The 18,050-nt window shown below is 37.3% G+C and overlaps 3 protein-coding genes across 5 annotated transcripts in view; all 3 read right to left on the bottom strand.

Moving 5' to 3' along the window:
* LOC127869131 (cadherin-20-like) overlaps positions 1-8,766 on the bottom strand; it is a 10,156-nt gene extending 1,390 nt beyond the window's left edge. The window contains exons 1-9 of one of the 2 annotated variants that reach the window (XM_052411462.1): positions 8,624-8,766; positions 7,685-7,744; positions 6,893-7,038; positions 6,152-6,202; positions 3,549-3,629; positions 2,518-2,628; positions 1,944-2,063; positions 691-843; positions 161-248 (exon numbers count right to left, since the gene is read on the bottom strand). In XM_052411462.1, the coding sequence (XP_052267422.1) occupies positions 161-248; positions 691-843; positions 1,944-2,063; positions 2,518-2,628; positions 3,549-3,629; positions 6,152-6,202; positions 6,893-7,038; positions 7,685-7,744; positions 8,624-8,705 (892 nt within the window). In that variant the 5' untranslated portion in view covers positions 8,706-8,766. The remainder of the gene's footprint in view (positions 1-160; positions 249-690; positions 844-1,943; positions 2,064-2,517; positions 2,629-3,548; positions 3,630-6,151; positions 6,203-6,892; positions 7,039-7,684; positions 7,745-8,623) is intronic. The other variant, XM_052411463.1, reaches the window with a different exon arrangement.
* Positions 8,767-11,228: 2,462 nt separating this feature from the next.
* LOC127869138 (uncharacterized) overlaps positions 11,229-18,050 on the bottom strand; it is a 220,438-nt gene continuing 213,616 nt past the window's right edge. Inside the window, exons 1-2 of one of the 2 annotated variants that reach the window (XM_052411475.1) lie at positions 12,363-12,607; positions 11,229-11,901 (exon numbers count right to left, since the gene is read on the bottom strand). In XM_052411475.1, coding sequence (XP_052267435.1) covers positions 11,313-11,777 — 465 coding nt within the window. In that variant the 5' untranslated portion in view covers positions 11,778-11,901; positions 12,363-12,607 and the 3' untranslated portion in view covers positions 11,229-11,312. Of the gene's footprint in view, positions 11,902-12,362; positions 12,608-18,050 lie in introns of those variants that run through there. The other variant, XM_052411474.1, reaches the window with a different exon arrangement.
* Positions 11,838-15,160, bottom strand: LOC127870114 (uncharacterized). The gene is made up of 7 exons (XM_052412771.1): positions 14,828-15,160; positions 14,397-14,571; positions 14,001-14,219; positions 13,640-13,878; positions 13,062-13,327; positions 12,363-12,611; positions 11,838-11,901 (listed from the first exon to the last, which is right to left on the bottom strand). Exons 2-7 carry the CDS (start codon positions 14,527-14,529, stop codon positions 11,838-11,840), a joined length of 1,170 nt encoding a protein of 389 aa, XP_052268731.1. The 5' UTR covers positions 14,530-14,571; positions 14,828-15,160.

The following is an 18,050-nucleotide window of genomic DNA, read 5'->3' as shown; positions in this document are numbered from 1 at the left end:
GTTATTTTATTTCATTTTTCAAACCTAATATTTTTGACATTATTGTGACTTTCCACCAATTATACTCACGTTTGTTGTATCAAATAAAATAAAAATATTATTAAGAAGAAGGCGCGCGTGGTTTGGAATAAAGAAAGAAAACAAGGGAATGTCGCGTGACCTGGTTCTATGGTATATGTGACGTCATAATTAAGACCTACGTCACCGTCTCGTGCAGGCACGTGAACGGGTCGGACATCCAGCGAGCCCTACAATATTCAGCAGAAATACACTTCCGAACATTTAACATAATTATAACATGATAATCTTGCTATTTTTTAAATAGATAATCGATGTTAATTAACTACCAATGACGAGGTCTAAATCCTGGATGCAGAATATTTCAATCAAAGATCTATGCAATAATTAAGTGTATTTATAAAAATTTGGTTTTATATAGATAATTGCAATTAGATAAGCATTTAACAGAAATATCCGAATATGTGGACAACATCATGGGCACATAACATTTACTTCAAACAAGTTACACTGACAACCATCACACAAACCTATTGTGTATACATTAAACTTGTAGTTAATATTATAAGTAAATCGTTCTTGCTCAAGTCATTTCGTCTAACGCACGTGAAAAAAATTGTTAAGTATTTAAATAGTATACATGTTTTTTTTCCAGTCTACTCAACCGGGTACCTGAAAATGACGATCCATCTCTGCTGTGTAAATGGTGACGTCACATGTTGTGGTGACGTCATCACACGGTTTTCGCAAGAAACGCGATGGGAGGTCGTCCACATCCATAATGGTGATATTCAACGTTGTGGATTCTTTTTGACCGTCAACGTCCTGTAAAATACAAACAATCTATAAATGTCCTTCAAAATACAGACAATCGTTCGACTGAAATATTATATTTGCAAATCCTGAGCGACGTTTACTCTTAGTTTTTAAAACGAATTGTTGTTTTCATTTAGTCTACTCAATTTTAAAAACGGCTGAACGGGTCAAGTTCCCCACGGGTGCTGCTTCCCCGTACCCCGGGTACTTTGAAGTATACTTCACCGTAACCCAATACTCAAATAGTGCTTTTGAGTACCCCGATATATTTCAACCTACCCGAGTCGGCCGCGCGCCAGAGATTGACGAAAAAACTTTCTAAAATATAGATTTTTTAGTTTAAGTTGATTAAAATATCCCAACTGAATTACTACATTACTTGAAAAAAAGTTTTCATATTTTCATATTTTTAGTTTATTCAGTAATACAATTTTACGATGTGAAATCGAAAGTACATCCCGAAAATAGGTGGCATAACGATATACACACTATAAATAACGTTAGTAGATTGATCATTTTATATATAGCTCTAAATAGATTAGTGTCGAATTCTACCCGAATGAAATCTCCTCACCTAATATAAATCTACAGTAAATGTTATATCTTATCATTTTTTATTAGGTTATGAAAGATGGGGTACCTGTAAGTATAGAGAGGTACCCAAAAGTATCATTTGAAAATTCGTGTACGGTGAAGTATACTTCAAAGTGCCCAGGGTACGGGGAAGTAGTACCCGGGGGGGTGGGAGGAACTTGACCCATTCAGCTTAAAAATGTCCACAGTGTGTGTTACTCTTTCTGATGTCGCGTTTATGACCGAAAAATGTTCGCTGTGTCCAACAAAGGCTTATTTAACAACATCAAACGGATTTTTAAAAACTGACAGGACTGAATACACTAATGAATATATATATATTCTAGAGGTATTGAGATTTTCTAGGACGAGATGTTTCCTTTATCTTCTAGATCTATATGTATCCTATATCTTGCTTTATCTCTCATAATCAGAATAAACTTAGATCTAAATTAAGCATGCACATTTTCATAAAAATAAAGAACAATGCATGCAAGTGTGAATGTGTATGCGTTTACTAACGATGAGATACATACCACGGCGACGATTTTCAGCATCAAGAACTTGGTTCTACCCATTGTGTCGTAGTCAATCGTATTACGGCTCTCAATCACGCCCGTCGAGCTGTTGATCGCAAAATATCGCCGTCCATCGTACTGCAAATTCAGCATATTGTTATGATATAAATTTCGTCGTCAACCTTCGCAATTAACAAGCAATCAAAGACACTAACACGCAATCATTTAAACATACACGCAATCACATAAAACCGTCTTTAACGCTAAATACGCAAAGATAAACAATGACACACGTTCATATACACGGATATGCAATCATTTTCACATACACCCAATCACATTCAAACAAACTCGCGACCATTTATAAATGCACAAAACACTAAACCATAAACACTAACACACGAACGTAAACACGGAAGCGCAACCAAATTCAGAGACGCTTTTACATGTGCAAATAAAACGATGCCATTAATTGTTTTTGAACGGTTAGTAATGATTAAAAAGTACACATCCATATCCCAAAATCTAACATCCAAACGCATATACGCAATCACTCACGCACAAGACACAATCGCGTACAATTGTACCACACCTGCGAAATAAGATACTGGTCCAGTCGAAATTCTTCTATGACATCCGCGGGAATGTCAAGATCTCTCATCTTGGACTTTACTTCAAACACAGAGACGCCAATTTGGTTATTCTGGCGTAGAAAATATGGGATAAAAATCACATTAATTACTGTAAAATCCGTATTATTCGTATTACAGTATTTATCAGCCAAATCGTGGACATAAGTTTAATTTTACACAAGTTTTTTTTTTATGACCATATTGCAAATTTTAAGTAAATGTATAATTGTTCTGTAAAATCATTCGAACCTCGCTCTTTGAAAGAGGATTTAATGCATGTGCGTAAACTGTCGTCCCAGATAAGCACAAGGGGATTTAATGCATGTGCGTTAACTGTCGTCCCAGATAAGGGGATTTAATGCATGTGCGTAAACTGTCGTCCCTGATAAGAACAAGAGGATTTAATGCATGTGCGTAAACTGTCGTCCCAGAAAAGCACAGGCTAATCATCTACCGCTTTTATGATATTTTGATATTATGAAAGTCTCTTCTTAGCAAAAATCTACTTTAGGCGGAAAGAGTCTTTCCTGATTAGCCTGTGCGGACTGCACATGCTAATCTGGAACGACACTTTACGCACATGCATTAAACCCCTTTTTCACAGAGCGCGGAAAAATAATGCCTTACGAACAATAATGCCTTACGAAAAATAATGCCTTACGAAAAATAATGTAATACTATTATTACATAATCAGTTTATGTCTCTCAGTTTTCTCTATAACCGAAATGACATTCCGTTCAATCAATCTTTGATATAATTTACCTGTTAAATAAATACATAGACCGTGGCTTAGTGGGTATAGCGACCTCCTAGAAACAGGGAGATCACGGATTCAATCCCTACTGTGAGAGCGTTCTTTAGGCCTCCCCAGAAGCCATCAAGTACTGGTCGCACAGGAAACAGACTCGAGAGCGATCCAATAAGCATGGTGTGCGATACAATCTTACTAAAATAAATAGGTTTTAAGTTTAACTAAATGCTACATTTTACCTCGGTGATGGTTATGTTATATGGACGAGCGAAAAAGTACGGCGGAAACTCGTTGATTGGTTCAACTAATACATGTAGCGTCTGGAAAAGGAGAAAAGGAAATATTTGTATCTACGTGAAATTTAATATTTTGAGAAAGGATTTGGGAACACTAGGCTTAATACTGGAGCGTAAATTTTTGTCCCAGATTAGCCTGTGCAGTCCGCACGGACTTATCATGAACAAAACTTTCCGCCGAAATGGATTTTCGCTAAGCAGAGACTTTATTTAAACAAAAAATACAAAACCAACGGAAAGTGTTATCCTAGCTCAGCATGTGCGGACTACACAGGCTTATTTGTATTCAAAAGTCTTGTTTGAAAAAGGTGGTGATAATATGAGGATTACCAGAATGAACCCCCTTCGGAAGAAACACCCCTCCCTAAAAACGGCATAGAGAAGAAACCCCCTTTTACATTTTGCATATACAGAAGAAACACCCTTCCATAGCGGAAAAAAAACCTTCAAGTTTTCAAACAGGCGGAATAAACCCCCTCCCTAATTGTTATCAAAATCCATAATTTAATGAAGGTGCGAAAATCTGATTAAAGAAGTGTACCGGCCGTTTGTTCACAAGTTGTTAATGTTACACATTAAATATTCAAGCTGTGAATCTCAAACATCGTTATCGTGATAATTGACCCTTTTGAAAGATACTTGGTAGTTAAAATTAATCAAGATGGCAATAAAGCGAATAATTTATGATCGGGGGAGGGGGATAATTATTATTGAAGGATAAAATATACATAAATATAATAATATATATTTACATTTATTAACAAAGATCAAACAAGCATATATTAAAAAAGAAATAAACAAATTGTTGATGAAAAAGACACGCATTTATTAACGAGAAAACAGGCATATGATACATAAAAGACCTAATGCAGATGCATTAAAATGCGTGAACAACAAGGAATGAACAACACTCTTCCCTAAAAACACACAATTATAGTCAAATGCTATAACCGATGGCCTACAGGAACTCGCGGATGGTCTCCTCTCCATTGCTGTACTGTTGGCACAAAGACAATATCGCATTCTAGTGAATAGTCCTGGTCTTCCTCTTCTGTCTAAATTCACACGAGCCGCACTTTTTCGAAAAATGAATGAAAGGCGCCGATCATGACACAACTTCTCATCATTATCAACAATGGCCAGTACATTAAAGGACATTGAATATACATAATTAAATGAAGGTGCGAAAATATATTGCCAAACTGCATTGTACTGATTAAAGAAGTGTACCGACAGTTTGTTTACAAGATGTTAATGATGAGATGCTCGTGTGAATTTGTCTTACACTAGTTTAAGTGAGATTATACGATTTTTGTATGTGTAAAATTGTACTATATTGATAAAAATATGCCACAATAAGACAAAATAGTCACGAAAAATTATACATTGAAGTCAAATTTCATAAAATGCAGCAAAGACAAGTTAGCGCCCGAGCCGATTGTGACGAAGATATTTAGTGCACATTTTTGTACAATAACCGAAGCATTCGTCTTTTTATTAGGATCGGAGTTAGTGTTCGTGTGTCGTAGTAATAGATATCGTTGTTTACACATTTTATATAATTTCATAAATATTTGACAAAATCGTGCATACTCTCCTTAAACACTCAAAATTAATAAATAGAAGTTGTGTCATGAACGGTTTCTTTAATATTCATTCGATAAACTGCGGCTCGTGTGAATTTGTCTTGAAATTGTTAAACACTCATAATTACTTTCTTTTAATTGCATAGTACATAATGGCTTACTGCGGGCATTGTGCGTTTGTCTCTGATTTCATTATGGAAGGATGTTTGATCCGCTTTGGAAGGGGGTTTATTCCGCATATGCAAAACTAGCGAGGGTGTTTCTTCCGCGTATGCAAAATGTGAAAGGGGGTTTCTTCCGCTATGCTGTTTTTAGGGAAGGGTGTTCCTTCCGGAGGGTGTTTCTTCCGTACACCAATATGAGTCATGATATTTTTAAATGTACGCATTACACAAGTTTGCGAAATTAAGATTGAAAAATATGTATGCCCGTCGTGGTAACAAAACCTCATCAGGTGTTTTTTTTTTAATTATATGACTGCCACTTTGTCTTTCAAAATTTAAGCGCGTATTTCATAAAGTTGCGTATAAATAGCAATTTAAAACCTTAAAAAGCATCGTTTAACACGTTTAAAGGTTCAAACACCTGTTGTTAATGTATAAATTACAATTAAGTGTTCAATAATGTTTAGCGACAAAGTGAAACAGCTGCGCTTGCATATAATCATGCACTCCCTTGAATTTCTAAGAGAGACAATCGCGCCTGTAAATTGTCATAAACATACAGCATTAAGCTCCCTTGTTTGCCAGCGTAGAAATATGTGCTTCCAAACAATTTTAAGTTTGTTGTTTTGTTTATCATTGATTGCACTGGTCGTGAACCTCTATACAAACAACATGCACGTCCCCTTCCGTTAAATTAATAAATATAATGTAGACAAATTATGTAGACAAATTATAAATAGTTCCGAAGTTTCACGTTATGAAACGACGCTCTTTTACCCAACCGGTACTAACTTACGTGGCTGCTTTGGTCGCACGTGATTTTAATTGCGATATTCGTAGTTCCCAGCTGGAAAAAAACGATGGTATACAAATAATTTTATGGTATACAAATAATTTTATTAATTTGGTTATAACGCGTAAGTAGATGATCCGCGCTGAACGAAAACGGGGTTTAATGCATGTGCTTGAAGCCGCAGAGGCCAATATGGGACGACACTTTACTCCTGAATCCTGAACTGCACGTTAAGTATATTAACTTAATATAAACATAAATATAATTTAAATAAAAATTCCATACAAGTGGAAAGTGTCGTCCCTAATAGCCTGTTGGGACTGCAAATACTAAAATGGGACGACACTTTACGCACGTGCATTATGCCCTCTTTTAAGCGCGGCTCAAGTGCATTCGGTTTTCTTCAAAATGACAGCTCTAGTTTTTCGCGCATAACTTAAGAACTATGAACAAGAACTACCAAAATGTAGTATACACATATTTAATTTAATCTTAACTTAAAAGCAGAAGAAAACAATCGAATCACGAAGGACGTTTATATTTACAGCTGATTAATCGAATTAAGCTCTGGTCATTTCAATGTCGTTCCGATGTCTATCTATTGAATATTGCTCAGAAAACAGATTGTGCCCCGAGCAAAGTCATATCAATCGGACGTTACGTCAAAAATGTGACGTCATCAATTAATATCATAAAGACGATACTTAAAAACGGGACGTCATCGTACTGAGGTACGCGTTATACCTGAATTTGGAGGCCAGCGTCTAAATCCAACTCTTCTTTAAGTGTAAGCACGCTTTCAATCATGCTGAAATAGCGATCTGAACGACTGGGTGTGTATGACGTCACGTTGCAATTTCCGCTTAAGGTGAGATTGGCTATCACGTGACCTGCATCAACCCATAAAAATGAATCAGACATTTTATCAAGTATGGAAGTCTTCTTAGGACCATGTGCGAATCCCAATGCACTCGATAAAACTGTACACCACACACACGTATATGTGAAGGATGAGAACACTAAAACAATCTGAATCTGAAAATTCACTACAATGGCCCAACATTGATTCGGCGATTTTTTATATGACATTTAGTCGACAAAATCTGCCTCTACTATTGTAGAAACTCAAAACAAGTCGCTTCTACTTCTTTAGCCTTAACACATCCATTAAAGTGTTAATCTACCGGTATTTAAAATGATGAAATAAACATTGTCTAATCTAGATCTACTAAGAAAATGAAGCGCTTTGGGAAAACGGGGCTTAATGCATGTTCGTAAAGGGTCTTCTTGGATTTTCCTGTGGAGTACGCATAGAATAATCAGGCACGATACTTTCCGCCTTGACTAGATTATCGTTAAGAAAATAATCCCTTTAACGAAATTTCCATAAAAGAAGAAAGTTTCGTCCTTGATAAGCCTTCAAACTGCACAGGCTAATCTGGGCCGACAATAAACGCACACGCATTAAGCCATGTTTTACCAGAGCGGAGCTTAATCAGATACTAAAAACTTGTTCCGAGCACTATGAATACGCACCTACGGGTTCTGTTTCCTTGACAGTTACGTCATGCACGACGTCATTATTCCTAGTTTGTCCTGAAAAAAGAAAGATAAGACTTATTATTAAATGCACTACTGCACTAATTATGCATATATGATTTAAAAAAATATCTTACTAATCAGCTTTTATCTGAATGCTAGATCAATTGATGACGTGCGTTAAAATTAAGAGTGAGTTTCAACAGCGAGTTTCATAGAAAAGTTTCAAACGGTTTGGGCAGTAAATTTCGATATTTTTATCTATGCAAAAAACGAATTTGGAGAACACAAATTTCTATGCGAATTAACAAAAATGTTATGTACCGGCAGTTGTGCGATATCACGTATCGTGCTTAAAAAGCGTTTCATTAAGAATAACAATTATTAGGTGTATTTTTTAATACGCGTTTTGCTTTTATAATGTTGTCAAACAATTATTTTTTTAATCGTATGCAGTTCAAAATGAACAACTTTGATAAACAAACATCAATAAAAATGTGTGAAAATGCGTAATTACGCATCAAACAAACATGTGCATATCTCAAACATGGAGGCATTTGTATTAAAACATACCGGGATACGTTTGTTATCGTCATTATTATACGTGTGTTACATCTTACGAAGATTATGGTTAATGTCAATATATGAGCCGTGCTCTATGAAAACAGGCCTTAACGCATGTGCGAAAATGTCGTCCTATATTAGCATGTGCAACCCACACAAGCTTATAAGGGACGACACTTTCCGCATTTTGGTATATTTAGTTTAAAGGAAGTCCGTTTATAGGAACTTAGCGAAAAGCCAGTATAGGCTTTAAGTGGCGTCTCTGATAAGCATGTGCATAATACACAGGCTTACCAGAGACGACACCCTTCTCATATGCATTAAATCCCCTTTCACAAGATCATAACGTTTTATAACCAGTAACAACATTACCTGTGACGCATTTAATACAGCATGTAGCCACCACAATCAAAACGAAACGTTCATAGAAACAACAGTGTATACTCTTTGACATTTTATACCAATGAACACAGTGCAATATTATTATAGTCCAAAATTTAAATGTATGCAGTATGCGAAGGTACAAATGCAGGTAGCAAACTATGTTCGAAATATTTATTTTTGCTCAATGAAACGCGATTGTTTAAACACCATTAATTAATTCTTATCTAGAATTCCAATACGGAATATTTGCCGCAAAATACTGCTATTGAATCTTGTATATGCAGCGCCATTGAATAATTGTTCCTAACTGATAAGCCTTTGGGTAGATTATAAAGTTGTATACTGAACGAAAGTTAACAGCATTCGAAGTGTACGCGCGATCAATTTTAAGTAAGTTTCCAGATCTATACTTGTCTTACATGAACATGAATCTATAAGCAACTTATGTAAGATTCGCTCTGAGAAAAACGGGATTTGTTGCATCTGCATAAAGTGTCGTCCCGTTTTAGCCTGTGCACTGCGCACAAGCTTATCACGGACGTCACATACCGCCCAAACTGGATTTTCTTGAAGAAGATTCTTCATGTTAACAAAAACTGACTAGCCTAGCTACTATGGGACGACACTTAACGCACATGCTAAGCCTCGTTCTCCAAGAGCAAACCTCAGAATATTTATTACTCAAAGCGTAGCAACCTCCGCGCAGAGATTTGACGGGAACCAGCATAGCTGGATCAACCTCCGCGCAGAGATTCGACGGGAAATAACATAGCTGGATCAAATCCCTTGCTTCATAACCAACCATGTAATGATTACGGAATCCGGATATTGCCATCTATAATCTCGCCCTTCTTTCATCAAGGGCGACACTAGACACACGAAGCGATACACGATATTTTTCGCGACAGTCGCGGCGACGCACGATATTTTGTGCGACAGTCGCAGCGACGCACGATATATTTAACACGATATATCGCCTTTTGGGCTACCTACACAAGGGCGATATATCGTGTTAAATATAGTGTGCGTTGCCGCGTAAATGATATCCTTGCCATGTTGTACAATAATTTGTTACGGTAATTTCAATAACCAAAATCAACGAATTATCGTTGTCGTCATTTTCCTTCACTGGGGCTGTTGTCGATGGGAAAGTCGGCAGCAATGTGGGAAATTCATGTAAACACGTAACTTGAAAGGGACGCTGACGTTCTTCTTCCGCGCGGACGCTTCCGTTGCCTGAAACGCCCAAGTTAACAAATTACATCAAAATATTCAGCTTTATTGCTACTGCTACATCAAGTACTGGTTTACTGCAGTGATTGCTCATGATGATCATTATGGTCATGATAATGATGAAAATGATGTTTATAATGATGATGTTGTTGCTATTGTTGTTGATGTTGTTGTTGTTGTTAATGATGATGATGATGATAAAAAAATCGAATACTAAACACACATAAACGATTAAATCTGAAGATAGTTAATGTTAATTAATGAGTACCACAATATTAAACGTCAACGTAAGCGTCTCGTCTGACGTCATGTTCTTAACATTCTCAAACGCTGAAGTGACGCTCAAGTCTCCCGTGAAGTTGTTGATCTCAATAACTCCGTCGTCTGCAGTCAAAAAAACAGTTGTATATATATAAATAAAGCCCTACCGTAAATACAATCAAGTAAATTATGTTTATAAAGTGTCAAATGACGGGGAAACATAGGCTCTTTTAAATAACAAATACTGTAAAACCATTTGGGCCGTGCTCTGAGGATCCCTGCAGATCTTCAACATCCCGGCCTTCCATAAATGCTTTTATTAAATTATATAATATGACTGAAAATAACACACTATTATGTCAATTTTGACATATAATCACATATATCTAGGATGGTGCATCTGAGACTTATTAAAAATAAAAAAATCCAATTATTTACATTCGTACCATGCTGCTATGTACCTTTACATTCGTACCCAAATCATCATTTATGTTGACTGAAATTAACACACTATTATGTTAATTTTGACATATAATCACATATATCTAGGATGGTGCATCTGAGACTTATTAGAAATTTAAAAATCCATTTATTTACATTCGTACCATGCTGCTATGTACCTTTACATTCGTACCCAAACCATCATTTATGTTACCTTTGCTAAACATATATCGGCTTTTATGTCTAAAAATTTCAATATCAGACCTATTAATTGTGTACATTAATCAGTATTTGCCTTATATGTGTGTTTGCTTACACTATAAGGAAGTTCCTGTTAACAGCAATATTGGTTGCAATTATAAATGTTATATAAATTAACTATTTCCAAAAGTAAAGAAACATCAAATGTGTAAATACATTATTCGAAGCTTAAAAAAACACAATTCGTTCTCCCTCTGCTTTTCAAGGCAGATGTCACTTTACTTGTGACATGTACCATAAGGGCTTGGGACCTTCTAGCTTTTATATATGCAAAACACAAATGAATAAATCACTGTATAATGCTCAATAAAAGCTAGGCAGCATTAAGATTTGTTTAATTGTTACTAAAGTTGATATTAATTATGTTGTCGTTTAAGTAATTGTTACTGTTGTTGTATAAGTCCAAAAGCACAGTGCCAAAAAATGCTATTATATCCAGATATTGTTTAAGTGTGAATGATGAATGTCCAGCTATTAATGTTTAACTTTTTTCATTTGGTTTCTTCTTTCCATAGCCCTTCAACTTAAGAGCATCTATCCACTCTTCATAAGACTCTGATGACTTGAAGGGGCACCACCAATTTCCATAGTACTGTTTGTGCCCACCCGTATTCCTGTCCTCAAAACATTTGTTGCAGCTGCGGTAGGGCAGTTTCTTGTTGTACTGTCTCCGGAACTCCCCTGCCTGCTCAGCCTCCAGCTTCCTCTTCCTGTAATGCTTTGTAGAGTATGGCAGGTAAGATTCGGCTGGGGCTGAAATCGACGAAGTCAGTGCCAGGTCAGGAGCGGGAGCAGTCACAAAACGCACCAATGGTGCTGGTGCTATGGGCACCGGCACTTCATGCTTTACCTCATCTGGTGGCAGGATTCTTCTGCGCACTTGATGAATTAGAGAGCCTTTCGTGCTGATCTGGATGGGGAACTTGTGTGGTTCAGTGGTTCCCATTTCCAAGGAAACTGGCCTTTTAAGGGGCGCTGGCAGTGATTCAGGCGCTACCAGTGGAACTTACTGAAGGGCAAGTCCCTGTTCCAGCAAGGTTCTTTCTCTGCGCTTTCCACGAGCACTGAACCTGAAATCAGACAAATATATAAATTATAATCTATATATTTTTAAAAAGAAACAAGAACAAGAGATGTGTTTGCCAGAAACACAATAATCCCAAATACGCCGCTTTGTTTCTTTTTTTTTACCTTTGACCATAAAGGATGACCTTTACCTTTCACCACTAAAAATGTGCGGCTTTATGAGATACACATGCTGGCCAAATATGAAGTTGCTATCTTTAATATTGCAAAAGTTATGACAAAACTTAAAGATTTCTTAAAGTTTTGGGACAGAATGACAGACAGGCCAAAAACAATATACCCCCTTTTTTTAAAAAGGGGCATAAAAAGCCTTTCTTACGTTAATCAATTATTATTTTCATATAAATAAAGTAATATATAAATTGACTCAAAATGTTAATGAAATATTATAATATGCCGATAATATTTATGTATATGTGTACCGTACTAGTCAATAAATACCTACCAAGCAGTCAAGGTGCGCTGGTTTATATCAGATAGCTGAATGCGTGTATTCTGTATCACGCGCTGACTGTTGAATACCATCTCTCTTATTAGGTTGTACTTCTCCAGTACTGTCCGCCACCGCACCTGTTGAACGCCATCTTTGGTGGTGGAACCCGGAAAGGCTGCGCACAACTTGACCAGCAAGGCTTCCTGATACCTGTTACAGTCAGGCCAGGTGGCTGGACCAAGGTGTGTAGCCAAAGCACATCTGTAATTGTTAAAGATAATGGTTTATATTATATGAATAATACAGACACAATAATAACAGAAATAAAACAGTGAAAATAGGTTTGATACATGTTGCTTATTTGCTAATAAATCCTGATAAACTTGTGGAACATTAATAACAAATGATGTGCTTGAGAAACACTATTTCCCCCTTTGAGCGATTTTGACCTATATATTTTACCTTTGACTTTAAAGGATGACCTTGACCTTTCACCACTCAAAATGTGCAGGTTCGTGAGATACACATGCATGCCAAATATAAAGTTGCTATCTTCAATATTGCAAAAGTTATGACCAAGGTTAAAGTTTTGGGACAGAATGACAGACAGACAGACAGGCCAAAAACAATATACCCCCTCTTCTTCAAAGAAGGGTCATAACAAATTATAAATTGAAAATTAACTAATGTGATGTTGTGTAGTTTTCTTGCTTTCTGACACTCTGGACTCCAGGAACCAGCTGTATCCGGGATGTCTTTGATGCCTTGAAGCGTCCCTTGATCAGCTGGATCTGATGTCGGTCCTTATATTTTGACGGCGACTGGTCGTAAGGGGACATTTTAGACCACAGTTTCACGATGTGGTCAGCTTCAGCGTTGGCGATGGCCTTACTTTCCTTGTCTTTTAAATGAAACAAATACTCAGCCAGGTCCATCACATGACCATAGCCTGCAACTCTGTTTGGTCCAATAGAGTCCTGAAAGCATGGATAATCAGTTGAGAAAGAAATGTATTAATGGAAAATAAGCAGAGCACTAAAAATTTATAAGTACATATGTTATGCTTATTTTGCGCAGTTCCTGCAATTAAAACGCCAATTTAACATGCTGACTCCATAATATACCTATTGATATAAAAATGGGTGTAATCATAAATACACAAAGATATTAATGTTTATATTGAGTTATTAGTTTCCATTATTAATCAAAATGAAATTGTAAAATTGTAATCATTAATGAGTGATCATTTGAGGACAGTTGATTATATTATATCATTCATCAAAACCTACCTCAGCTTCATCCTCAACACGTTCGGAACTGCCAGCAATAGCCGACGCTGATGTAGCGGTAGTTACGGCAGATAATGATGAAGTACTTGCTGCAGCTGTTGTAACAGAAGCTGCTGTTGCTTTTGTCATAGAAGCTGCTGTTGTTGTTTCTAAAGAGGCACTCGTTGTGGTAGGTTTGGCTTTGAGCTTAGCGGGAACGTTGTACATCTGCTGGCCATACACATCCTTCGCTGACATCTCTTCAAAGAATCAGAACACCCTATCTAACTTTTTAACAATAAACATTTCTATACAAAAGTAACACAAACATGCCATTAATTTCATCATGAAAATAAGTATAATCATTGTTCTCCTTCAATACCTGATTGAGACGGCCTGTTCTGCTGCATGATCTGCTGAGCCCTCTCACGACTAAAAGCAGCCAGAAAGGAATCCACTATGTGGATGGTTGGATCATTATCATCCATGGCCGCGGAGTCCTCAAAGCCCTCATCCAGGAGGCTGTCATCAGGCTCCACCGCACTTACAGGGTTTTTAGCACCCGTTTTGTTGTATAGATATTCGATACCTATCAGCTCTCCTGTAAAACAAAAATGTAAGAACTTAAGCGCTATATGATATAGGTTCATGTCAAGGAGTAATCTGCTCATACAAATGGTAATTATGCCTGATTTACTCCACAATGTACATCTGGTTTAATATAGAATAAATGTCAGAGAAATGTGTGAATAAAATAGCTAATAGAAATTTAAATTACCAGTGTATTTGTTTGGCGGCTGGAATGTCGGGAAGATATCCTTGTTAAAAAGCTCCTGACTTAGTCTGTTGGCTGCTGTCTTCAATCTGGAGTCATACAATACATTAATCTGCCGGTCTAAGTTCCAGCGCATCAGGCCCTCCAGTCTGGAAGTTGCTGGCGCTTGCACTGGTTCCTGCAAAACAATCACACAAAATGTTACTATTTAAGATCGTTACACTATTCAACAGAGTGATGTATGTTTCAACAAGAGATTTGTAGTATTATAACTAATTTACATGTCTTGGTATATCTTTCATGATTGGAATTAAGGAACATGCAACAAATGGGGTTTTATTCTGTATAACATTGTACCTTAAAGGCTATAATAGCAATTAATATATTTATACCTTAAATTAAAACACACAAAAAAGAACACAAATAAATCTTACCAGGAATGAATCGCTGTAGGTGGAGATGGAAGGACTCCAAGGAGGTAGATCCTCGTGCACAGCGATACACAGGCAACACCACGCCACCCTTCTTCAGCGTGCCCGTCTGAGTGTAGAGCTGTACACCTTTAGGGTCCTGGAGGCACTCTACATGCTTCTGCTGCTGTTTCTAGAGCTCCCAGATACGCTCATGAAACAGTGGTATACCCATGGTATCCCTTCCTGAGTCACCACCGAACAACTCCAAGTCAGCCTGGATACGCTCCCTGATGACCTCTGTGCTTTGAGTCATTCGACGACAGTGCAGGGACAACTCCTTACGGTCTAAACGGACAGAGACATCTGAGTCAGACGGGTCCGTGATGTTGGCTTGTATAAGCTGCTGCCTTTAAGCTTCTTTGAGTAGATTCAGGTCAGACTTGTCCCAACAAAAGATGGCTGCAGAAAGCTGACCCATAAATGCCGCATACAGTCTGTGGGTGTCCGTTGTGACCCCAACAGCAAGACGCCGCATGAAGTGCCACACGTCTAATCGCACCACAAGGTCAGGCCAAGCTGTCCTGAAAATGTCCATCAGTGCTGACTTCCCGCAACAGTCGCAGTCTGTTTACAGCAGGATTGGTGGTAGGACATCAGCCTCGGACTAGCGTTTTATGAGGCCTTTCACCATGTCGCCTAACCCACACCCTTCAATTGATGTCATAACGCTCATTTGCACCTGGCCATGTTCATTGCCAACGTTAGTCGACCATGCTGCCGTCCGAGCAGCTTCACCTGCCAACTTTTTGGTTACCTGAAATAAATGTAAAATAGTTCTAAGGCAATTGTAATTTTATTCTATGGTTATTGTGTCTATTTTCTAACAGATTCTAAAAGTGTATTATTCAATATTTTCTACCCATGTATACCTTCTTAGAAGAGTCCATCTTTAAAATTCGACCAAAGATGGATGTCAAAGCCGCCTTGACCTCTTCTGCTCGAGACAAAACCTCCTGATGGTAAACACGCAGGAACCATTGGTATGTTGGCAACTGAGATTGTTTGGGCAGCTCCTCGAAGACAGTTTTGGAACTTTGCTGTCACAGACTTGAGGTACAAAGAACAGTCGTTCATGTACTGCAGTTGTTGCTTCGTCCACCTCAAATTGTGAAGCTCAGTGATCTGCTTCTGTAGCTAAGTAGGGCTGTTACCTGAAACAGCAACATTTCAAAACTTGCACATGTGTGTGGTTCGTCTTAAAAGTTGTAAAATAGTATGGCTTTAAGATAAGGAGAAGAAGCTCTATCTTCAAACTTAATTCTTTTTATGGAGACTTGGTGACTAACTGACCGACAGACAAACTGACCGACAGAGTGACTCAAATTAACCGTATTGTAAATTTCATTTGGTTAAGATATATACACATCTTAAGCTGTACAAAGTCATGATTACCTTAGCCTCGGTGGCGCAACAAGTATATGACACGAGTGTCACATGCGCTATGGTACATTATCTGTACCGGAAACGTGGACCTGGTAGCCGGATCCAGCTGATCCAAGATGGCTTCACTCCAGCCTATCTGATTTTTCTTGCACTTGACACAGTGCAAACTCTCAGTGGCTAGAATGTAGAATGAATCTATGTCTAGCACTATCCTGGTCAGCCGGTACAGGCCCTGCTTGGTCAGATGAGTAACCTTGCAGAAGGGACAGGTCAGCACCATCCTGCATAGCCGAAGTGGAAGCCACAGGAATAGGCGATGTCCAAAATATCTAAATATATAATTGACACCAAAATGAATGCCAGCACACACAATACAAAAATGTTTTAATTTTTATTATTTTTAACAGCAGAAGTATTATGTCAATTGATATCAAATGCTGACTGTAGTGCAAAACACTGTAAAGAATAAAGGCAGTAGAAAATAATGCATAACAACACTAAGAATATACTATACATATTCTAGTAATAACATGCATACATTGAGAAAAAAAAAAAAATACATAATGCAGCCATTAAAGCCATATTGTGAGTTAAAACAGCTTCACTTAATGGTTTTTTCAATTCATACACACCTGTCAAGTCTTGGCTTCTGGTTTGGTATTGTCTGGTTGGTCCACCTCTGGCACACAGGCGCGCCAGCTCTCGATGAAGGGAAATTCTGGAATTTAAGAAAAGTGTCTGTGTAATATCTAATATTTACTTATTTTGAGTGTTTGGAATTTGCAGTGTCATGATTTGGGAGGAACAGAAACATAAGCTAAAACATTGATATTTGCAAGCCATTGTTCCAGTTACTGATTTCACATGAAAAATATGAGTTAAGAAATAATATTCTATGATGGTTTGTAGTCGAATAACCCACAGTAAGGAGTATAGATGCGTAGGAATTTAAACACGAGTGCAAAGCACTAGTGATTTGATAAAACGCATCTATAGTCCTTACTGTGGGTTATTCGACGACGAGTGATATGATAAAACGCATCTATACTCCTTACTGTGGGTTATTCGACTACAAACCATCAAAGAAAAATAATATTTTGATTCTAACACTATTCTGATTGATTTGGTTCAAGCTTTTGGACGTGAACTATATTGTTTAATACTCTGCCCTTCTTTGTACAAAGTTCACTATTTAGTGACGTCATTGAATTGTACAAACATATGACGTCGTTTTCATTCATAAATATTTTGCGAATGACGTCACTTTCATTGAGAACAACAATCGTAGAAACTAAATGACGTCATGTTTATTGATGCTACTGAAAAGCTGACATGCTATAATGTTTCTATAATTTTGTTTTTTAACAAATAACATTCTTTGCAGACGTGGTTATGCCACTTATCACCAAATGTACCATTTGTTGTTTCATTTAATATAAATGCTACATTTATTACATTTCTTTTAGAGCGCATTTTAGCACGTGCATTTTACTGCAATATTTTATTCATTAATTCGGAACTATTTTCGAAACATTAAGCTCCGCCAATAATTTATTGCAGAATAACCCACACATGATTTCCTTCTTTGTCTATAGAAAACAAGTCGCGTTCCGTGATAGAATTATCCATAAGTAGGGCTGTCACGATACGCCGTGAGCGTACCGCGGTATATCGTGGTATGGCAACACTGTATCGCGGTACGTACCGCGATATTTTACAGAATATGTATCTGTGAAGAAAACAGCAGAATAACAAGTTTTACAAACTTTATTAAACTCAATAATCAGAAAACACTGGTATC

The sequence above is a fragment of the Dreissena polymorpha genome, chromosome 2 (genome assembly GCF_020536995.1).
Source record: "Dreissena polymorpha isolate Duluth1 chromosome 2, UMN_Dpol_1.0, whole genome shotgun sequence".
Taxonomy (NCBI): Eukaryota; Metazoa; Mollusca; class Bivalvia; order Myida; family Dreissenidae; genus Dreissena; species Dreissena polymorpha.
The sequence above is the reverse complement of the archived record's forward strand: the minus strand, read 5'-3'. Positions and strand labels throughout refer to the sequence as shown.